Source organism: Manacus candei, unplaced genomic scaffold, assembly GCF_025592945.1.
Source record: "Manacus candei isolate 608988 ecotype Guabito, Panama unplaced genomic scaffold, ASM2559294v1 h1tg000015l, whole genome shotgun sequence".
NCBI classification, from domain to species: domain Eukaryota; kingdom Metazoa; phylum Chordata; class Aves; order Passeriformes; family Pipridae; genus Manacus; species Manacus candei.
Window position 1 is genome coordinate 10,409,502 of NW_026138063.1, and position 23,212 is coordinate 10,432,713.

The following is a 23,212-nucleotide window of genomic DNA, read 5'->3' on the forward strand; positions in this document are numbered from 1 at the left end:
ACCTTCTCACCAGCAGAGACCTACAAAGCCACAGCCAGTGGGAAATCTGACAGTTCATCATCACATCATCCACCCCAACACTGCAGGCTCTTCAGAGTCAACGCCATGACCGAGAGGCAGGAGGCAGGACATGGCCACGAAAGGAGTAGGGAGCCCAGGGGCTTGTATATGTTGCTCCTCCACCTCATTGCCAGAGTCCTTATCCCAGTTGTCTGGGATGAGGCAGGACGTAGATGAACAGCACTGTGGTGGTACTGGAGCTGCCAGGTACCAGCCCTGATGGGGCAGGAGCCTTCCTCCAGCTGCTCAAGCTCACCCATGGCCACAACAGCATCATGGCTTTACAAGAACCCACAAGAGAAGCTGAGTGTTCAAGATGCAAAATATTTATTGAAGCAAATAACAGGTAAGTATCCCACAGCAGTCAGATGCCAGCACTGAGCAAGATATCCCAACATCCCTGTAGTCACTGTTGTGCTGCGGAGACAGGCTTTGTCTTTTGTCTCTCTCTGCTGGCTATAAAGCACAAGATTAAGTCTGACATCAAGATGCATGCAAACACTACAGTGAAGACTCCTAGACAGCAGCTCTTATATGCCATCCAGAGAAGTGTCACTAGGAAACACTAACACAGACAGGGCTGTAAGAAGAGTTAAAGTGTTGAGGTAAGAGAACTCAGGGAAGAGCAACAAACTGCACAAGTCTGGGCATCAGGGTTCTAGAGATTGATGAAAATCCAGCCCTCTAAACTGGTGAGCACTGAGTTCAGTAACTTGGCTGGGGGCCTGTCCTTGCCCATTCCTGAAAAATGTTCTTACCCTCAAGGACTACTGTTGGGGCTCAAGTCACTCAGGTTAGGTTTAAATCCATATCAATGTGCAGTTTAGGTTAAAACTAAACTGCAACTTAGGGTTAAATGTGAGATCAAACTGTGGAGTACAGGGCTGGCAACAGCCAGCCAGGGCTGTTTGGGAAACAGGCAGCACAATTTAGCAGGTATCACATGTCAGCAGCGCTCAGCTTCAGATCGGGAAGCAGAGCAGCACCATGAGAAAGGTGCCACTGACTTCCCCCCTCCATTCAACACCCAAGGTGGGCAAGACTGGAATTTCCAGCGAGAACTGGAGAGTGGGCTTCCCACATGGGCATACCACCACTCTCCCAGTGCCACAGCAGGACAGTGTTACGTGCACCCATCCAGAGCAGTGACCTGAGCCCACGACCCAGCTGTCAGCCCCAAGCCCTACATTCACCTTTAATTTCTCATGTGTTTGTAACTGATTTGAACGAAGTCTACTATATCACTACTAGAGCACACAGCCTAACTAGCCTAGTTTCCACTAAATATTCAAGCACTACTACCGTAGCTGGAAGCAGGAAGCCAATTCAAGACAGCACAGCTATTTGAAACAGTTCAGCCTATAGGGAAAGTAGAGTCTAAGTACATAACAGATTGAAGTTTGTATCTGCATCACCACAGGAGAATGAAAAAATAGGACTGCAGGAGATTAATCCATGTTAGATACTAACCATCAAGCTTCGCAGATGACATTGCATGTTAAGCATAGAACAATTATGGGAAACACTGTCCCCGATAATTACGTACACCCATAGTGCAACATATGGAGGTCACTGCCTCCGATATAACACTGTGGTAGGCAAAAACTACCTTGTTCTTTACACATTATGGAAGACACTGCCCCCGATAATGTCAGTTAGGTTTCATGATACATTAGGTACTGGAAGTTTGCAGGAAGCTGCCATTTAAAAATCGCGCCAATGCCCAATCCGAGGTACAGGGAGTTTATGTGTGTTGCCACAGGTGGAACTAGGGCTACACAGCAAGTCCCTCTTCTGGGTTTGGGGCCAGGAAGGAAGCTGTGCTCCCCACGAGAGCACACATCATCCAAAAACGGGAGCAGAAAGGAGTCCAAAGCCCACGGAGGGGCACGGACCCTTCAAAGAAGCCAAATTTCTAGTATTTGAGTTTTCCACCCAGGTTTTCAGCATTTCAAGGATTTATTTGGAGCACAACCTGGAGACTCACTACCAGGTCTACACCTTCAAGTTTTTTTCAGAGGGGTGTTTTTGCCACAGAAAGCTTAATTGCTAGTTTTCCATAACTTTTTGAGGGGCCTGTTTTGATTATTTTAAATGCAAAGTTCCAGTATCATGTTTTGATTGTAATAGCAGATGCTGCTTTATTCAAAAACGACAGTATAACTGTCATAATTATGGAAGGCACTGCTTCCGATAATTATCTTCTATAAAAAAACATTTATAGTGAACACTGTCACTGATAAATAAATAAAGAAATAAATATCTCAGTGCCAAACAAGAGCCATCTTGCAAAATGACATCAAGTCAAACAGGGTTTGGCCAGCAAGAGACTCGATTTCACACAAGGCCCCTGAGCAGCAAGTTCTGAAGTGCCAGTCTAGAGCCATTTCTCAATGATGCAAGACTCGCCGAGGTGCCAGCTAAGGGTATAAAGGGGACATTGGATAATCTTTGGGTCATTCTCCCTGGGTATTGATAACTGCCTTGGCAGAAGCAAGCCTCCAAGATGTCATTGGGACCCTGCTGTTGAGTAAAGGCAGGCCGGGCACTTCAGAGCTTGCTGATAATCCAGCACTTGCGGGTATTACTACGTTTAATTTTTGAACTACAGCTCTCTACAGCTCCCTGCCAGAGAAGGGATCCTCATCACAAGTGTTTAGAGGAATCCATTCCCTGTTTTGTCACTAGGTTTAGGGGGCCAACAATTAAAAGCCTAAATAAATTATATACCTCCCCACTCAAGGTACCAGTTCAGGAGGAATCCAAGTTCTGGGTTCTCAAGTACACTGGAGAGCAAGCCCTAGAAGCAGCTGTACATGACTGGTGGGGACTGTGGTCAGATGGGAGCCTGGTCAGAGGAGATTTAATGGTAATGTTAGTACCTGCCTTAAAACTGCCTCCTGTGAATGTCAAGGTGAGATTTAAATTTTGTGTTCAACTTTGGTCAAAAAAGCTTTGTTGCCAGAAAATCTACAGAAAGGTAATGTAGGTAAATGTTAGGGAGTGGGTTTCATTTGGGTTTCACGGGTTTTCAGTTAGGTTTCATGATACCTAAAGTACTGGAAATTTGCAGGAAGCTGCCATTTAAAAATCGTGCCAGTGCCTAATCTGAGGTACAGGGAGTTTTTGTGTGTTGCCACAGGTGGAACTAGGGCTACACAGCAAGCCCCTGCACACACAGCTCTCCTGTACCTTAGAGAGGTAATCCTGTACCTTAACCAGGTGTTTGCTGTGCCTAGAATTCATTGTCTGTATTCCAGATATCACCCACTAAAGCATTGGCAGCCCCTTTAATGGTCCAGGTCACCAGCGCCAGCTGCTCTTTCAGTGTGTTCACATCCACACTGTCTTTGTTGTCTCTCAGCTGCTTCAGGTTCTCCAGCAGACTTGGCAGCGTGTGGGAGCCTTTGCCGAAGAAGATGTGGCGAAAGGGAGCATCTTTTGGTGAGAGGAACGGGGAGAGGAAGTCATACTCCACCTGAGCAGAGGGGCAAATTTAGGGTTATGCTCTGTCCTCCCAATCTGCCTCAACATGAGCTGCCAACCTTCGATCCCCAGTCAGCCCTTTCCCACAGCAGCTCTGTAAGGGCCAGACCCTCTTTCAAATGCAAGTGCAGAACTCAGCCAGGCTGACACTAAGCAAGTGGAAGAGACACCAGTTTGCACAGTGCCCATGGCCCCTTAGGGAAGGGCCCATCCCAGCCAAGCACTCCCTTCATGAAGAAAGAAAAACCAGTTGTAGATACCCACCTTCATCATCCTGTCGTTCAGGGCTCTGCGGACAATCCTGTTTTCCTTGTCACTGTTTGCAATGTCTCTTCTCAGTGCATCTGCAGCTCGCTGAAAGTCACCACGGGCAAAAAACAGCCAGTTCAAGGTCAGCCCCAGTGCCTGCAAGGGAGGAACTGTTAGCAAACCTGATTTTCTTCTTTTGCTGCTCTCTTACCAAAAGAAAGTTCTTTCTTTTGTTGTTGTTGGAGGTTTTTTTTGGGTTTCTTTTTCCCCCAGTTTAACCAAGTAGCAGAGCAAGTTCTTGGCAGGCTCTTCTGAGGTCACTCCCCACCCACAGTTTCTTGTAGGCTTTCAGCAGAGGTGTAAATGAGTGGCAAAGCTGCACTATGCTGTGAATGATAACCAGAGGAGAAATCCCCCACATCCACTTCCTCCAGAGCTCACCACAGCCAGATTAGCTGGATCTGTCACAGAGTAGCCACAGCTACTCTGCCTGCACTGCTCCATAGGAACATCAATTCTCATCACACTTTGCTACACTCCTATGCCCAAAGGGGGAAGACATCCACTCTGCTGTATCCCTGACACGGGGCCTTATTAGCACATGGCCCCTGACCATCTACAGGGATTCAGTGAAATCGGAGTCCTCCTTACCTTCACTTCCTCATCAAAGGACAAAAACCTCTCCTGGAATGATAGCAGTTCTTCACTATATCTATCAAAATCCAAGAAGAGCTCATGATCATGGGTCAGCCTGAGAGCTACTTGTCCAGCAACTTCTGCAGCAGCACGCATAAGAGCATACAACTTGTCAATCTTCTTCAGGTTCATCATGGTGTCTCCAGTAGTGCCCAAGAAGGCATATTCCTCATCTTTCTGCAAGAAAAAAAGGTGTTGAATTTAGCCAAGAGTGCTTTTCCAGCTAGATTTTTTTCATCTCCCACCACAGGTAGCTTGCTACTTCCACCACATGCCCAATCCCTGTGCTGCTAAGACATGAGACCAGAGTGGCAAAACATCAAAGCACGGGGAAGGGAATGGAGCTCCTGCATTTCATCCCTCACAGTTTCCAGTAATCAGCAGGATGTTCTGTTAGTTTTTTGGACCTGAAGACATACAGACCTTTACCCCCCCAGAGATCTCTGCAGAAGTGCAGGTGGGCAAATCTCACCACCCAGTCTGATATGTGGTGGCAGCACCCTCCAACCCTTCTTGTCAGGATAACTCAAGTTTTTCTGTGAAACGAGTTTAACACTAACAAACCCAAGCATTCATAAGAGAGGGAACTGCTATTAGAAAGGCTCCCAGCTGCACACCTGCAGCAACAGGGCTGGTGTCAGCCCCTGCTGCAGCAGCAGACCCACATAGTCTGAGTCAGTATTTGCTCTGGTCAACAGTATCACTTCCCCAATGCCCTCTGCTTGCTGACCAGCAGGCTGTAGTACAGTCTTTCACTGATGCAGCAACAGCTTGACACCTTTTTAGTGCTTTTAGCTTCTGAATCATTGACATCTGAGCCTCCAGAAGAGCAAGTGCCCCCTCTCCCAAAAAACCACAAGCATCCAGGACTCTGGAACAGAGACTGTAGTCCAGCCTTGTCCCAGGAGCAGCCTTCACAGCAAGTACTGCCACAGCCACTGGGTCCAGAGGCTGTACCTCATTCCCCTCAGAGGCTCTTGCACGGACAGAGAGCTTGGGACAGCACCTTGTGCTCTGCCATCCTGGAGAGCAGATATCCTTACATCACTCTGCATGGAATGAGTACACCAGGCAGGCACACAATACTTACATTGCAGAAACCAAAGGAAACCACTGGGATTCCTGAGTAAGCCAGGAAAGGGAACGCTGCATTATCCAGATCAAGGGAAACGCTGCAGAAAATAAGCACTGAGTAGTTACCAAGTGATTTGGGCATCCCATGAGAAAAGCTAGAAGCCCTACAGCTGAAGCTCTGAGCCAGCTGGACTACCCTCTGTGGACAAGACTGAAGGAGTCCCTGCCAAATACAAGGGCTGCCTGTCCATTTCCAGCCACTGGACTTGGTACAAGGCTCTTCTTGTCCTCCAGAAAGGTGTCTGGGCTGCCCACAGGCACCTTGGGGCAGCAGAGAGACAGAGCCCACCTCAGACAACAGTATGACACTCTAGCACAAAGAGCAGAAGCCATTTGGTTTGCTCCTTTATGGAGATCTGCCTTCCCAGAGAGATGGATAACAATACTTACACTTTATCCATCCAGGCAGAGCCAACTCTGTTATACAGGCTTCCCGAATCCTTTGTTGGGTCCTTCACCTGCACAGAGATGACAGTCACTGCACTTTTCTGACCTCTGCTTGGGCTTCCAGGTTCCATCCTGGAGCTTGCATTGCTGTGCAGATGCCAGAGTCAGGTGTGCTCCCCTGACCTTTCTCCACACAGGCACAGTTCATGCGGGACAGGCGTTCACCTCCCACTGAACTGTGGCACTTGCTGATTTTAGGTTCTGCATGTCTGAACTGCAGTTTCCAGAGCCCAGCTGATTTCAGACAGGGCCCTCCAGAATATCTCAGCTTTTTCTCCTAAATGGAGCTTTCTCCACAGAAGGTGTCTGCTGGGGAAAGTGACCCAGCACAGCTCTGTTGGCTTTCAGTTCCTCCTAAAACCAGTCACCTTGATGGGCCCAAAGCCCTTCAACTCACCCCCTTCATAGTTCTCTCCAGCAACGAGTATAGCAACGGGCTAGCAGAAATCTTCATGTGGTTGGAGCCTGCAAAAAATGAAAGGGTTGTTGACATGCTGGTATAATCAACCACTCCTACTAGAGCTGTTCAGTCCTGATTTACAGCTTGTTGCCAGAGGATCTTCAACAGACACAGGACAGTCTACTGGGACCTAGCACAGCTGACTCTTCTAACTAAGGCTGCAGCAGCCTCCTGGCTTTAATGACAGCAGAATAAATGGAGTCACACCAGTCTTCAGCCAACCGCCCACCATCAGCCTCTGGCACAGCCCCCATTCCTAGAGGTTAAGGGATGTCTGTTCAAGCTATTCTAGTCCCACTCACTTTCAAGAAACTTAAAGAGTAGCAGGTTACCTAAGACTGCAGCATCCAAGTTAATGTAAGTGAAGGCTTTGGCATGCAGCGAGGTAGAGTACCCCTAGAACAAATCAAGTATTTTAATAAGATCAGCAGTAGCAGTACAACATCAGGATGTTTAATCCACAGGAACAACTGTGCAGTCATCACACAGAATTCTGTTAAACACACAGTACCTCCAGCCACTCAGTTGCACCCACAGCTCCAAACTCTCCGGCACTCCAGCTAGCAAAGATAATGCTGCGCCTTGGTTTGTAGCCATCTGCAAAGAGAGAGAGACTGAGACATCTGCCCTTCCCCCATGGAGATGCAGATTAACACTGCAGGCCTGGGATGATGAATTGCCTGGTCCTGAGACAGCACTGAAGCATTCTGGCTGCTGCAGACAAATGTGCACACTAGTGGCTGTGTGGACACTGTACCCTGCCCCCCCCCCCCCCCATTGCATAACCGCAGAGGAAAACAATGCTGTCTGCATTTCCCCCCTGTTATTTAGCTGCCTGAGCCCAAAATTAACCCTGGAGACAAGTGCACTCACACTAAGTGCCACCATGCAGTCCCCACTGTTCCAGCTGGTCAGCCACTCCAGGGTTTTCCCACCTTCAGGCCCGGCTGTCCAGCAGACAGCTCAAGTTTAAGGTTTGCATTGTGTGTTATCCAAGGACATTCTTGCATTTTGACCATACCAGGTACAGGGAGGCAGTCCCTTGGAAGCAAGTGCTCACTGCAGACAAGGTGTCTGTATTGGACAAGTAAGTAACAGTTTCTTGGGAAGCTTTGTCAGATTCCCTATGCTTTCCAAAGCACTGTTTTGCAACTGGGCTCTCCAGTGTTAATACATGCAGAGCTAGACCTGCATCACCTCCCACCCTCATGCTTTTGTTCAAAAATATTTACCCTTTTTCACTATGTCCGAGATCACACGGGCAAGTTCCAACAAGATGGCAGTGCCAACGCCAGCCTTGGCTGCTCCTGGGCCCCAGGAATCTCTCTGGGCTCCGATCACAACATACCGATCTGTAAAGGAGACATCAAGATCTGAGCTCCAAGCTTCAGGTTGCAAACACCATTTATCAGAGGAGCAGCTTTCAGCTTCTGTACTAGGAAGAGAGTCTGCAGTCTGACCCCTGAATCTTGCACACCAAGTGCTTTCATTTAGCCTTTCCCTGGCAGCATGGTTCAGCTTTCTCTTTGATCCTCAGGGAAAGGTCTTGGTTCTGCTGAGGAAGTGGTTGTCTGACTGGGAGCAGCTGTCATGTTCTGATGATCACAGAAGAGAAAGAGTTCCCCTCAAGACTCAGCCACAAGGCAGCTGTTGTTACCTGGTTCTTCAAATCCCTTGATAGCACCAAAGATGTTCAGAATCTTCCTGTCCACCATAACGTTGTTCACAGTCAGTTTCACTGTCATCTTGCTTGTGGGGCTCACCGTCACCTTACATCCCATGATCCCAGATTTCCACTCCAGAAGGCATGTGTCTCCATCCATTTTGCTGAGGGAAAAAGAGAGATCCTTTGAACTCACAGTCCAGCTCCAACCTCATTCAGTTATTGTGTGAAAAAATTGCAGGTGCAACCTGTTTCAAGGCCTGCCTAGGAAACAGTTTGAAGTCCTGCACCAGTAATTATGCAGGGAGGGGTAGGATGCAGAGGTCAATAGAATCCAACACTAGATTAAGTTCAGTCTACGACACGAGACACAGATAAAAGTGACATTTCTCCAGCCAGTTGCAGAACGCACTCCCTGCCACACACAGCAGAGAGCAGCAGAGAGCTCCCTGGCTCACAGCACCTCAACACCATCCTCCCGCCTACAAGAGGGCCCCAGCAGCTCAGCCTGTAAGCCAGGAGAATCAGTTACCTGAACAGCTTGCCTGCTGCTTCGCTAGAGATAGTCTGAACAGGAATGCGAGGTAGTCCAGAAGATTCCACTGGTGGGAACTGGGTGTGGTTGAAAGAAGGGAAGCCTGGTGTGAAAGGGTCTCCAGTTCCAAGGTGGGCCTGTGAAAAGCAAGAAGAGTCCTCAAGTCTCAGAGGAGCCCAACAGTTTTCATCTACACTGCTGCAGGCTGCAGCCCTCAGCAGGAGAGGTTCACGGGAACAAACGGGAGCCAGCTGCCTACTCACATGTGCAAAGGGGACAAGTTTCTCGGTGTACTTGTATTCAAAGGGGTCCAGGTACATCAGAGCACCAACTGCTCCTTCCTCTCTGGCATTTGCAACCTGAAGCAAAGAGAAACATTTACTGCATATTTGCGCTGCAAGCAAGGAGAGTTAAGGCAAGTACATGGAATAATGGTGGGAAGGGTTGTGCTCCTTGATCCCCAACTTCACAACAGATTTTAACAGCTACCTGACACTGACAGATACACAAGGCACCTGAGTCCCAGCAGCTCAGTCCTACTCCAGGCAGAGTGTGTCTAGCACCTTCTTGAACAGTTATGACACATCACAGTTAGTGTCTCACCCTGTGATTCCTTCAGCTCATGCTTGCTCCTCTGAGCAGCTTAAAAGACAGACGTTATTTAATTTTGATTATACTCTACCTGTTTTCCCAAGATGAGGTTAGTCTCAAGAGAAGCAGCCACTGGAGGCTGCTCCATGGAAAATGGAGGCAGAATGGCCTAGCCAGGTCCCTGTTTAATACACCTACAACCCAGCTGCCTCTGATATGCCACCGGTATGAACACTCTTGCAAGGCTGGACAAGTTTGAAAAACAGGGGGGATTGGAGAATCAGTAACCACCCTCTGTGGAAGCACTTTTCAGCTCTGCCTGTGTCTGATGCATGCAGACAGGCTGAGTCCTGTGCCCCAGCCTCCCCAGGAGCACCCATCTGAGGGGCAGCTCTGGGTCAGACCTCAAACAGGTTTACATACTTGGATCCTCCAGGCTGCTTGGATATTCGGTTCTGCTCCCTACAGAGGGAACACTACACCAATATGCAAGGCCACTGGCTGGGCATGCAGTGCCAGCACCATCACTTGGTCCAAGTGAACAGTCAGCAAGACACTGCAGCCAACTTTGAAAGTATCTGACTGCAGCAGCCAGAGGTGCTCTGGAGGCAAGGCCATCCTGCTTCTAGCAGCCCTATGGCTGCATCTAGTGATGCAGCTCTGTACCCTGTAGCTCCCAGGCTGCCTCCCTCTGCCTCCCAGCTCCAGCACTCCAGATGCCTGGCTGTTCCAGCAAGACTGCCAGAGGCCAAGAAGAATGGCACCATGAACGGTAACAAGCTCTGCTCAGCCTTGGCATCCAGACCTGCACGTGGAGGCTTAGAGCAGACAAGCAAGACCAGACCTGTAGGGACAAGAATTCTACAAACCTAATGAAGACACACCTTTATGCCTCAAAGAGGAGGAAGCATAGCTTCCTGCTGCCAAGTTTGACCAGGCTTTGGGGCATAGACTGCTCACCTTCTCAGCAAGGGTTATTTTTCCAGCTCTGAAGATGACTATAGTTCCATTCATTGAAACACCCAGATTTCGTATCTTCTCAAAATCATCTTTCAGTCCATAGTTCACATGGACTGGTTTGCCCTGGAACAGAAACACAGGTTAAAAATGCAGCAGTAAGATACTTGCAACAGCCTACAGAGTCACTGTAACAGTGACTCCTGTTAACAGCAGGGAGCTGAAGCTCAGCCCGTCAACTGATCCCATGCAACATGCCTCTTGGAGCAGCACTTCTGCCAAGGTTCCTGTTTGGATCTCAGCAGGGAAGTTTAAAGTTACTTCTGCATCTTGCTCAAGTCATAAGACTCCTCACCCCACTCTCACCACCTCCAGCTTTCTAACTAGGGAGGGCTTATACACTCTGTATCATGAAGGGACATATTTTGGACATTGCCACGTGGTAAATGTGTAAAAACATTTCCAGGATCCTCTTGGAGTCACTTACAACAACTGTGCCAGTCTTGCTGTATGCCACATATGCATTGGGACTCTCCAGTACCTCTTCAACACCATTTTGCTCAGTAGACACTTGGTTGTTGCTGCTGTTAAACATAAAGAGACAGCATTATATTCTTTCATACAAGAATTTAACTAACTCTCATATTCAGTCTGTGCTCTAACAGTTCTGAGCAAGTCAGCAGAGCCTGAAACAGGCACACTCATCCCAGTACTTCATGCAAGAATCTCTGGGGTTGTTCAGAGACATTAATGAAGGCTGATTTCTAAGCAGATTCACTTCCCCCTGACACAAAGGGGCAAGTAAAACATGGGGGTACGAGCTGTCAGACAACGCAATGCCTGCTGATACCCTCCTGAGCTACTAGAGGAGGCACTGCCAGGTGTGCAACACCTGTCTGGATGACAAGATGGAGTCGCCTGTGCTAACAGATTTTGAGACAGGGAATCTGCCCTTCAGCTGAGTTTTCAATCAAGTTTGTTTTCTCTCCACTTCCTAAGCATACTTTGAGGAAACAGCTGTCCCAGGAAAAATCTGCTGCTACCAGACCCTCTGAAAGCCTGAGAAGAGGCAAGAGCAGCCACTGCTTGGCTAGATTGAGGCCTTCTTTGGAGAGTGGTAACTGGCTCACAATTTTCACACCATTTCCAGCAGAAATCACATGTTTGCTCAAGACTACAGATACCCATGCTGTAAGGAAGAGATGCCATCTCTTCATTAACATACCTGCCTTTATCCTGCAGCTTAATGTAGTGCTCATCATTCCACACCTCATCCAAGTGGAAGCTGGTGAACTGGTCATGAATGTAGCTGGCAGTGGTCTCATCTTCAACCTTGCCAGCTTCAAAAGATGTCTTACCTTCTCTTTGCCTGTAAGTAACAGATATATGCACAGTTTAAGCTACAGCACCAGGTTGCACTGCAGCCTGCAAAGCCATTTAAGCCCATGTTTAACACATGCCACCCTCCATCACCTGTAAGGCCCTTGTTCTCCAAAGGAGCTGAGTTCTGCTCACAGGCTGTGCCTCTCTCAAAGCTCTAGCTAAGCTTTCTGCAACTGTTACCTCAGGTTCGCCTCAAGTTGTGCAGTTGACAGTTTATCTGACAACATGGCTCTGAGGTCAGGCCAGTATAAGACACGTGGTCCAGGAACCTCTTCTTCCTCAGTTTCATCATCATCCGATAAGTAAGATGCAGTAGGAGTCATCTCACACTTGCCACTTCCATCCAGACACCTGCTAACGTTCTGCATTCGTCCACGGTAGCTCAAGTAGCCGATCAGAAACCCTATGGACAGAACAGGTATTTCTTTGTGCTGCAGAGAGATGACTGAACCAGTCCTCCACCACACGGCATCAAGGTTAAGATGCATCTCTGCTCTCACATCATTTCTGACAAGCTGGCTTCCCCAAGGACAGATAGAAATATGCAGCCTGACATTTTGCCTGAGTTGGCATGTTTTAAGGGGCACTGTAAATCCGATCTTGTGCTTGGCAGTACTTGGGAAGGAGAATGCTTATTTTAGGTCAGTGGCAGTGTTAAAACCTTAAGAGACGAGCACCAAAGGCTTTATTGATCTGCTGACCCACATCTCTACAGAAGTATTAAGAGTTAATGGAGGGAAAATCAGTAAGACTTCCACAAGGACCAGTTTGCCCTTCAGCTAAGTTCCACTGCCAAACTTCACACTTCCTTGTGCCAGTTCTGTAACAACTTCATATTTCTGTACCATAGGGCTGAGCCAGACATACTTAGTGACAAGAGGCTGCAGCCTGGATCCTGGTTCTTTAATTATCTCCCAAAGCAATACCAATTCAAACGTTAATAGCCTCAGATATTTTCAATACCAGCGTCCACTTCATGCAGTTGCCTCCCACCCTTCCTTACCAATCAGAAGGAGGAGGACCGCTGCCATGATTAGGAAGCAAAGGTTTTTGCCATTCCTCCGTGGAGGAGGCATGGTGGCATGCAGGTGCTCTGGTCTCCCAATTTCCCCTCCTTCCTCATCATCAGCAGAGAGCTTCATCTCCACATGGCTGTTGTCTCCATCTGTTTGCCGGGCAATGCTGAAGCGCGTGTATGACATCGGCTCGCCACCAAACTGTGTTGAAAGAGAGTCATGTTATCGAAGAGTTTGCTCCACCAGCCTACAGTCCTTCCAGTCAGCAGCTCCAACCTAAACACAGGTTGTTCACCTGCAGATGCTTCAGTGCAAGCAAGCATTTTGTCAATAAGTCAATTTGGCTGTTTTAAACAGTTGAGACTCAGATCCACTCAGGGTCTCCAGAGTCTATTTAGGATCTATTTACCCTGCACAAGTTCAGATCCACACTGATCTAGCTTGGAGTGTGTTACAGATATGACACAGCCTAGCTTGGAGTGTGTTACAGATATGACACAGCCAACGGCACCGGCATTTCCCATGTGACCCCACAGCGAAGGCTGATTCAAGCAGAAACTCTCAGTCTGAATCAGAAGAGCACAGATCTGACTTGAGCGTGTACAACTCATACTTTGATGAGGACAGAGGAAAGGGAAGGCAGCCCCTCCACGACTGTGCGTTTGAGCCACATCCACTTTGACGTAAATACTCTCATCCAGCATCTAGGCAATTTTGTATTACACTGCCTAAGGCTACTCTTAAATTACACTATTGGTAGCGTTACAAAGCAGCTGGGCTGAAAAGAGATTACCCTTGGGAATCACGCTACCTCAGCTAACATGAATGCTGAGGCTACACCTCCTGCACCCACCAGTGCCTGGCACCATTTGACAGGTGTTTACCAGTGCCCCAGCAGAACTTCTAGTCTGGAGCCCACTTTTCTAAACAGGTGCAATGCACAGCCCAACCCCCCACAGAACAGCCGCCTGTGCACAAGGCAGACACTCAGATTAACTCAATTCCAGGCATAGCAGAACCACTCAGCTTCCATTAGAGACGCTGAAATTGCCTGCAGCCTCGGTTGTGCTGGGGAGTGGCAGGAGACTGGCTAAAAGGCCAGAGGAATAGCTTTGGGAGCAACAGTCCTGCAGCCCCTCCCCACTGTACTGGAGAAGCAGCTGGTGACGAGCACCCAAGCCCTGTTACAACCTCAGCAGCTCATCCACAGTTCTCAGCACACATCAGCAGCTGCAAATGAAGAGACCAGACATCTGCTCAGCTGGTTAAAAGAAACCAATGTCGTTTCAGATCTGCAGTTCCACTCTGGCTCACACTACCCACAATGAAGTGGCTGGCTGTTCCCATTTCGGATAGGGCAATGCTGCAGTCTGTCCTAGCAGTCTCCCTGCTCAGCTGCTCGGCTTCCCTCACACTTGAGGCATGTCCTCACACAGAGGACATGCCCCAACCCCACATATCCTCCCTACTTGTTCACAGAGCAAACCACCACATTCCCAATCCTAGCCTAGGGTCATTTCATAATCCAAGCTCTCTAAGACCAGCAGGTTTGGATGAGCAAATTCAGAAATACCTCCTCCTGCACATTTGTTTCAAAGCATAGGTCACTTTCCAAAGCTGGACTCGTGGTTGAATTCCCAGCCCCCAAGGAAGAATAGACTTCCTCCTGGAACACTGTTCAAGGTTTGCCCCTCCCCTCTTTCTTACCAGCTTCTTGAGAGACCCAACATGATAGCAGTTAGTGGTAACCCCACCAACACTGAACAACTTCCTTATCATGGCCAGCTAGTTACAGCGACATTCAGCTCACAACCCACACAGCAGTACCCAACTCTGCTTTGGATTCATCATCATCTCTGACACTGACGTGGACGTTGTCAAACCTTTCTTCTGCAGTACTGTCAGCTCACTAGGAGATGAAATGGCACTGGAGGACTGTGTCTTACCAAGTTTGAGATTGCTGCTCTGGCATGGTCCATTGCCCTGTGGAGGAGTGCACACCAACTTGACCAAAGCCCTAGAAGTTCAGAACACAACAAGTCAAGTCAGGCTGTTCCCCTGCCACTACGTAACACATCCAAGGCCAGTCACTGACACAGTGCACTGCCTACCCATGGATTTTCTGTGTATACTTCTATGTAAGTCACAATGTTAGCAAATCTACATCAACCTTGAATGCAACCTAGAAGTTCCCACTGCAAATATAAGCTCCAATGAACAAATCAGCTCTTTCTGTTGAACTCCAGGCATAGTGGGGGGTCTCAAATGGCTAAGTTCAGCCAAGGGTCTTATTAATGGTAGGGACACCTCCACTCAGGGAGTGCTGGAAAGAGGCATTTGCTCAACTGTGACAACAGACTCTAGATATCTAAGGTTCCTGGGGTCTGTCTCAATGACAGGAAGAGTCTGACTGGTAGACAGAAGTGGTGCAAGGCGTAAAGCAAAGAGGCATAAAGCAAAGCAGCATAAGCTCCAATCCCACCAGAACACTTCTAATAGCAACACCCCTTCTAGATGGCTATGTTCTCTACCATTTAATGAAGGCAATTTCTGTCTTGAACAGTCTCCATGAGTTGCCGAGAGCAACTCTCCAAAATCATTTTGGTGGTAACTTTAAAAATTCTCATTTCTCTGTAGACGGCAAACATATCTAACAGGTAAATTGTAACTGATTTACTTCAACATTTATTGCTGAAAAGATGCTTGAAAAAGCTTTTTAAGTTAGTGAGTGCCTAGACAGGTGTTTAGGCTGGAAGCATGCAACCTGAGTGTGCCCTCAAGCAGCGCTGCTAAGGAGTGGTTTTGAACTGGTCTTCAGGTGCACGTGGATTAGCACTACACCTGGGAGCTGTGCAAGGTTTAATTTTGGGATCAAAGGTTATTAATGGCCGCCGTTCCTTTCTCCCTTTGTTTAGGGCAAACACACATGAAGACGAAACCCCGACAGTTTCGAGAAGCCTTTTCCCAGTGACAATCTGAGGCCATAGGCTTTCACCTGGCAGGCAGGACACAACACGGCTGAGCATAAGGGGGGTCTCCTAAAACCTAACCCAGAGAGGCAGTGAAGTTCTAAGGGCCTGCCAGGAACCTCAACTGGCAGGGATGCTCGCGGCTCCCACAGGATATAACCCCGAGCCCCCAATCCCTCAGAAATACAGTAAAGAGGAGAGAAAAGGAAAAAAAAAAAAAAAGAGAGAAGAAAACGGCGCACAGCAGCAGCCGCCCCGAGGGCCTGGGCGTCCCCGGTATCGCGGGCAGGGCCCGGCTGCGGACCCAAGATAAGCGGCGCGGGCGATACGAGATGGGCCGAGGGCACGTCTCGCCCGTGCCCGGCGCGGGAGACGTGCGGGGCCGCGGCGGCGGCGGGGCCGCTCTGCCCATCAAGGTCAGCGGCGCTGCCGCATGCGCCGGCACCACGTGCCGCCCGCCCCGGGCTGCGGCTGCTGCTGCTCCGGCTCCTGCTGCTGCGGCAGCGCCGCCGGGGCGGCCCCTGCGCGCCGCCTCCCTCCTTCCCTCCTCGCATTTCACCCGCCCGCTCCCGCTCCCGCGGCTCCGTCCCCGCCGTCCCGCGCCCGCGCTCACCCGCCGCCGCTCCGCGCCCCGCCGGGGCTGAATTGCGGCACCGCGGGGGCAGAGCCTCCCGCCTGCGCGCCCTCGCCGATCGGCCAATCCCGGCAGCCAAGCGCCGCCCTCCCCATATCCCGGCAGCGCCCGCCGCTCCCGGCCCGCCCCCCGCAAGATTGAAACGGGGTTGTAGTACTGCGATAAAGCACCTTCGGTGAAGGTGACTTCCCCACCTGCCTGGGCAACCTGTTCCAATGCCTGACAACCTGAACAGTGAAAAAAAAATTTCTAATATCTACTCTGAATTTCACTTGTGTCAGCTTTCCCGGCTTTCTCATCCCCTCCCTGTAGGCGAGGTAGAAGAGACTGACCCCCACCTCTTTACAACCTGCTTTCTTTATAAAGATTGAAGCCGCGCTCTCTATAAATTGCCTTTGGATGCCCTCGGTGCAGCGGAGGAGCCGCTTGCCCAGTGGATGTATTTCACTTGGTTCACACCGCTGAGTCCCGGCTTCCCCACGGGAAGGGCTGGAAGCGAAGCGACCACCCGCCGTGCGGGGCGGGAGTTGAGGTTAACACCTCTTCGTGGGAAGGGGTGCTTGTACGGCAGCCAAAAGAAGGACCAGGTCATGATTTGGCCTCATTCCCACCCTCTCAGCATTTTGAGGGATAAGGGCAGGAAAAATATTTTCCTCCCCTGGGTGGTGCAAACCAGACACAGGACTTGCTCTGGCTTGGGAAGCTCTGAGCATCTTCAGGTCCCAGCAAGTCATGCACGCTCAGGGCTGCCTTTTTAGGTCTGAATGAGCAGAGACACCCAGGGTGTCTCTGCCTTTCCTTTGTATTGGGCTACCCAGATTGTTATTTTATTTGCACTATGGGAAGCGTGAAAGGCGTTATGCGTTTCAGCCCCTGTAGTGCATAAACACAAGAAGCATGAACAGCCCATGTCAGGCCATGGGCTGCCTGTGGCCCAGCATGAGAGAAGGTTGCTGCTTCCAGCCTCCATCCTTCAGCTCAGGGCATCACTCAAAAGCATGCCAGGAACAGGGAACGCTTCAAGGTTTGAGTGTGCGCATGTTCAGCAGTGCTGTGCTCATTTGTCCCTTGCTCATTAAAAAAATAAATCAGTAGGCCTGGATTATTGCCTCAAATCCTCTCCCGGGAAAGAAGGATGGGAGCAGAAAGTTTGTAGTTTTGCAGAACACATGATTGCAAAGAGGATTATGTTTTGTGAAAAGCAATACATTCCTGTGCTGATAAAGGGGGGATTAACTAGACCTGAAATTCTCTGCGGCTGTCTAGAGACAAGCCTCTAAAGCATCTCTCAGGCAAGACATGCTGGTAGACCTGTCAGTTCTGCTTACCAGAGGAGGTTTGAGCCAGGCTCCAGTGGCCAGGCTCTCTCTTCTCTGGCTCTATCCCTCACCAGTGTGATGATGCCAGTCATGGAGGGGAAAACTGTTGTCACTCGGCGTGTGACTGCCCTGTGGGACATGCTGCTGGTGGGTGCCTCGGTGGAAGCCCAAGGCTTAAGAGGCTTCAGAAAGGGTTTAGATCAGTCCTGCAAGATGGATCCTCTGATAGTTTCTCAGTGTAATGGTCTGGATGTGGCCTGCTGCTCAGGAAATTGTAACCTGAGGAAAACTGTCCAAGCTCTGCTCAGTTTTTTGTGCTCCTCCTGGGCTTCCCCCTCCAAGCCCTCACCTTCTGGTAGCACCTTTACTGGTACATGCTGGCTGGGCACACTGTGCCAGGGCTGCAATCACCACCCACCAGCGCTGCTGAGCAGAGCAGCAATTCCACACCGAGGTCCCGCTGCAGGAGGAACATTCCCTGGAGCAATGCTGCAATGCACATAAGGAAAGCAACAGCAGTTTGATTTATTCCTTTCTGTGGCATCTATCTGCTGGGCCGCCCTTCCAGGTAGCAGGGGAGGTGCTGTGTGCCATGCTATGCCAGCTCCGACCTGCCCTGACAGACGCTTGCTGCAGGTGTTTTCCATTCCCTCTCACAATGCGTGCGTGCTCAGTTGTCAGTTCCCCATTTCTACACCTGCCAGGAAAAAGATAAGAAAGCTGACATTTTAGAAACTCTGATATTTTTGCACCCCAGCTGGTGTTGGCAGTGAAATACATTAAAATGAGGGTTCTTCAAAAGCAGCATGGTACCCGTGAGCAGTGGAGCACCCTTCGCCTTGCAGGCAGGGAGTGAGAGTCAGCTGGCTACTGGCACTTGGTGGCTGATGCCACCTCCCTCAGGCCTGGCACCTGTGTAGTTCACACAGTGGTGCCTGTACTGCTGTGATGCTGAGCCCAGGTGCTCAGGCTGCCCTGCTCAGACAAAAATCTTTGCAAGGAGCAGAGATAGCCAGAGATGGGAAATGGTTGAGGAGGAAAGAGGATGTAGGATCAGTGACTTCTGGTCTGTCATCCGAGCATCAGGCTGTTCCTCCTCATTGCGTCTGGGCTCGATTATTTTAGGAGATGTTTGTCCCTGTTTCCTCTGAACTCCTAGGAGGCTTGTGAGTCCCCTGACTCAACTCAAATGACTCCACATTCTTTTATGCACTACCCCATGATGTGACAATGTCCTTCCTATGGGATTAATGCTGAAACATGAGATCAAAATATGGGAAGGAACATACAGTTTCACTTCAGTTTTGCAGCTGGCTGACCCTCGTGTGACCAGTTGTCCCACCCATGTTAAGGCAGTTAAAATGCAGTTAAAAGCTGCTTTGCAAGCAGCTTATCAAAAACGGTGTTGGGAGGTGACTTAAACACTTTTATGGCAAGAAATACTGCGACTAACATGGCTCTTCAGTCTAGAAGGGGTGGAAAAGCCAAGAACCAGGTGCTGGAGCGTGGTGTTAAGTTGGACGTGCTGTTGTGCTGAGGCCAAGTGTTGTGGGAGATGCAGTGGCCCATGTTGTGGGAGGTATTTATAGGGCTCCTGTGGGCTGTGCACTCTGCCCAACAGGGGCTGTGGGGCATTCCAGGCACCTCAGGGTTCAGGGCCAGGCAGGGAACAGGCATCTGGGGACAAAAGAAAGACTTTGATCTTGTCAATTGCTTCCTCTGGACGACAGCCACTCTGAAAAGTGCCAGCTCCAGCCTTCCTGGGAGCAGATTTGAGGGATACAATGTCTGTGCTCCCTACTCAACTCGTGGGTTGCACCGGGGTGCAATCAGCTATTATATGTCCCAGAAGGGATGTGTGGAATCTGGGCTTTTGGAGTGTCAGCCATGCTGCAACCCCTCTCCCTCCAGATTAGGGCTGGCAAGCATGGCTCCCAGGATAGCCTGCCCTCTCTGCTTCTGTCTCCCCAAGCCAGTTCGACCTCCACGAATTTCACAACACCACAAATATCCCCATCCTCTAGAAGACCATGTGGTTTTGGCCTTTGCTGCTGTGGCAGTCACTGGCATGTGGAAGAGGATATGTTACCTCTTCTCCTGTAGCAAAGGGGCTGTGGAGGAGGCAAGGAAAAAGGCACTTGAGAGCGTGGAAACACAGCAGGTAACACTGAGAGCTGAGGCAGTGCTGTCGTTCCTTCAAACATCTGTCTTTACATCCTTCCTGGGGAAGCACCTGAGTCTGGCTTGGCTGTCCTCATTGTCCATAGCTGGCCTGGTGCTCCCTCCTGTTAGCTGGAGAGGAAACAGGCGCTGAGCACCTGGAGGAGAGATGTGGGGCCAAGGGTAGTGCAGGCTCTTGTTCCTATGAAGGTGCAGACCTGGAAGGCACCTGCAGCAAGAGCTGGACCTCCTCTTCAAAGACCAAAGAAAGATTTTTTTTTACTTCCTTGCAGCGAGGAGGCTCATCTCCCCATCTCTCCCATCACACAACAAGGGACATGGATATGGTGATGCTCATTATTGCTGCTCTGCTTGCCTGGGGCTGGCATGGAGGCCCAGCAGAGAGGCTCACGCTTGGACACTGCTCCAGTGGGACTAAAACAATTTGGCTCTTTTAACAGGGCTTCCTTGCTTGCAAAGACTGGTTTTCACTGGGATTTTAACCCCCAAAGTCCTGGGGACACCTCTGTGCTCCTTGCATGACCCTACCCTGCTTACAGGGAGAAGGGTGGACTGTTACCTAGCTTTAGACCTGCCCAGAGGACACAGGAAGATGAAGCAATGAGCAAAGAGCAAGGCTTTAGCGTTGCTTCCCACCTGGCAGTTACATCTTTTGGCAAGGTGCTGACCCTCCCCAGGTGCAGCCAAGAGGGAGAGCAGAATCACAAGGACATTCCTTGGTGTGCATGGGGTTGATACCAGTCCTGCCAACAGACAAAGTGGCCCAGCAGCCCTGTGGTGGGCAGCTGTGTCCAGTGGAGATCTAGCAGGGGCTGTTGTTGACCTGGAGCCTTTAACAGCGCAGGGTCAGCCCGGCAAAGCTCCCACTATCTTGGCTGCACCACGGGACTGTGCCGTTTGTCCCTGCTGATAGCAAACTCTGCCTGGCTGCTTTTATCTGGTGGTCAGGGTGGCTGTGGCTGCGGCAGGGGGGCCGCGGGGCTGGGGGCCTCCGACAAGTGTACAAATAAGCTCAGGACGTGAGTACAATAGCTAAGGATCGGCCTTTGAAAAGCAAGGGGACACAGCGTGGCCGCCCTGGGGCACATCAAAGGTCTGTTTCTCTCTGCGCTGTAGAAAAAGCCCGTGTGTTTGATGGCTACCCATGGACCTGGCCCCGGCATTGTGTCGGCACAAGGGGAAGAGGGTTTGAGTGGTGGGAAGCGGAAAGGGAAAAAAAGCAGCAGGGAGAGCACAGACACAAGAACTGGGACACAGTCCTGAGTGTCTCTGCCTCCAGATCATGGGTTTCTCATGAATTTCCTTGGTCCTGCTTTGTTCTGGCTCTTGCTGATCTGTATCTGGAGTGCAGCACACTCCTCCTCTCTCCTCCTTCAGTGCACCTCCAGATACACATTCCATTTGCAAAGTGCTTTGTGTGCAACTTTACACGGACTTTCCTTGAATCAGCAGTTGCCACAGCTGGGGGCTGTTGGGGTTTTTCCCTTCTAGGTGGTTTGAATCCTAGAAAGCCAGACATACCATCTAAAATTTGTGGTGTTTCAGTCAAGAAGCACATGTGGCCAGAAGGAAAGTGACTTTTACCTAACAGCCTCAGAAACAGCTCTGCACAATGCCTGGACAGAGCCAGGAAAAGACATAAAGATATGGTGGGAGGGATCTGCTTGGTATGCCGGATATGTGCCTGCCTGACAGGGTCCTGCAGTACCTGATGTACGTCTCTAGCAGGATCCAGTCCTGCAAGAGTCCCTGTCTGCTCCCTCCTGGGCTCCCAGAAGAGCCTGGAAAGCCCGGGAAAGTTTTGCCTCTGATTTGCTCTGCAGTGTGTGCACACTGCTGCTTTTGGATAAAGGACAGCCTGAGCCTGCTCAGTGGGAACCACCCTCTGCGATAAGGGTACATGTTGACTCAGGAGATTAGAACTGTCCACTGCTTTGTGTTTTTATAAAGTGCATTTATTGGCAAAAGAGCAGCCCAGAGGACAAAGGAAAACCACAACATAAAGAAGCCGGTACCCTGTGCAGTATTGGAGGCTCTGTGGGGAAAAAACGTGTCCCTAGGAGGCCTGGATGATGGTTCTGCTCTTTGGGAAGTAGCTGCAGCCTGCAGGCACTGGCCCCAGGCGTGTGGGAGCAGCAGGCAAAGCCGGTGTCTCCTTTGTGGATTTGTGATTGCAGGGCTCTCATGGCCCTTCTGCTCTTGATGCCATTGTCAGGGTAATTAAACACTCCCAGGCAGGTGCTGAAGCCTTTGCAAACTGAGATTTGGCTTTGTCTTATTGGCCTGCTGGAAATGCCTTTTTTTGGGTGGATTAATGTCTCACAGCAATATCTGAAAGCAAAGGGAGGGCTTTAATTGGGGTGGGATTAGTGCAGCAGGGTTGAGCAGGGAGAGTGGGAGCTTTCTTCCTACCTGCTAATTGCCCCTTCTCTGCGCTCTTCAACACCTGCCCCTGGCTGCCTGTGTGCCAGCTTTGTGCCATGGGGACCCAGGTGGTGCCAGGGGCCTTGTAGGTTTATTTATGGAGCAGAGGGTGAGATGTGATGCTCAAACCAGGGGAGCTCGATCTGGCTATGGCAGCCAGAGGGCTTGGGATGCTTTTGGCACTCGGGTGCCTGACATGGCTCTGGGGGTCTCATGCCTTTCCCTTTGGCTGTTGTGGGGTCCCAGAGGCTGAGCTGAAACCTGCAGTTTGCAGCCAGCCCCTGTCGCTGGGCACAGGCAGGCAGCAGGATGATATAAACATGAGTCTGGTATGGTTTTCCCTGGGACATGTGAAGCAGGCCAGTCCTGCAAGGGCAAATCTCCCAGGATATGTGTACTTGGAGAAGGGCTATGACTCTCCAGCTCTTGGAAACAAGAGATAACCAGCCCTGTGCCTCAGCCAAATTGCTGACCTTCCCATCACCACTGGTCTGCCCTGCAACAGCCTCCTGTCCCCCCACGTGCCCTTCCAAGGGACGGGGTGTCAAAGGCAAAGGTCCACGATGGGCTATGTGGAGGCACAACCTTGCTCATCACCCCCTTTTTTGGCGGGCATCCTTTTGGATGCACACAGAGCAGGGCAGGCCCCTGCTTGGTGGGAAAAGCTAACTTTACCCTAGGGGAAAAAAAATATGTCAGATTGTATTTTTGTCGCAATGTGGCCTGAAAGTCAAAGTCTTTGCTGCAGCTAAAAAAACTCCCCAGTCAAACCAATTAAAACAACTTCCCCTGCTCTCTTCTCTGCTTCCCCAGTGAAGAGCAGCCTGGTATTTGTTTTTACCCCCTGGCTGTTAGTCATCTCTGGTCATAAAGGAATGGTCAGCAGGGACTGTTTTCAGCACCAACCTGTCCTTTAGCTCTGCTTGGCTCAGTATGTCCACGAGAACTGCCCCAGGGGCTGCTGAGCCCGCTGTGCTGGTGCAGGCACCCATCCCAGCTCCCTCCTCG

The 23,212-nt window shown here is 50.2% G+C and overlaps 1 protein-coding gene across 1 annotated transcript; it reads right to left on the reverse strand.

The window, feature by feature from the left end:
• Window positions 1–370: 370 nt before the first annotated feature.
• TFRC (transferrin receptor) lies at window positions 371–16,360 on the reverse strand. The gene is made up of 19 exons (XM_051781252.1): window positions 16,260–16,360; window positions 14,624–14,694; window positions 12,665–12,878; window positions 11,842–12,064; window positions 11,504–11,647; window positions 10,766–10,862; window positions 10,282–10,404; window positions 8,994–9,089; window positions 8,728–8,867; window positions 8,190–8,359; window positions 7,765–7,884; window positions 7,044–7,129; window positions 6,865–6,928; window positions 6,470–6,537; window positions 6,016–6,083; window positions 5,582–5,663; window positions 4,447–4,668; window positions 3,811–3,951; window positions 371–3,538 (listed from the first exon to the last, which is right to left on the reverse strand). The coding sequence occupies exons 2-19, from the start codon at window positions 14,654–14,656 to the stop codon at window positions 3,296–3,298; spliced, it is 2,334 nt and encodes a 777-aa protein (XP_051637212.1). The 5' UTR covers window positions 14,657–14,694; window positions 16,260–16,360; the 3' UTR covers window positions 371–3,295.
• Between the last annotated feature and the right edge of the window lie 6,852 nt (window positions 16,361–23,212).

Excerpts from the sequence above, each read along its gene's own strand:
- TFRC (XM_051781252.1), bottom strand. The coding sequence starts at position 14,656 with ATGGACCATGCCAGAGCAGCAATCTCAAACTTG. Across the intron at positions 5,664-6,015 it reads TCTGCCTGGATGGATAAAGT|CGTTTCCCTTGATCTGGATA; the intron begins GTAAGTATTGTT and ends TATTTTCTGCAG. Across the intron at positions 4,669-5,581 it reads TTTCCTTTGGTTTCTGCAAT|AAAGATGAGGAATATGCCTT; the intron begins GTAAGTATTGTG and ends TTTTTCTTGCAG.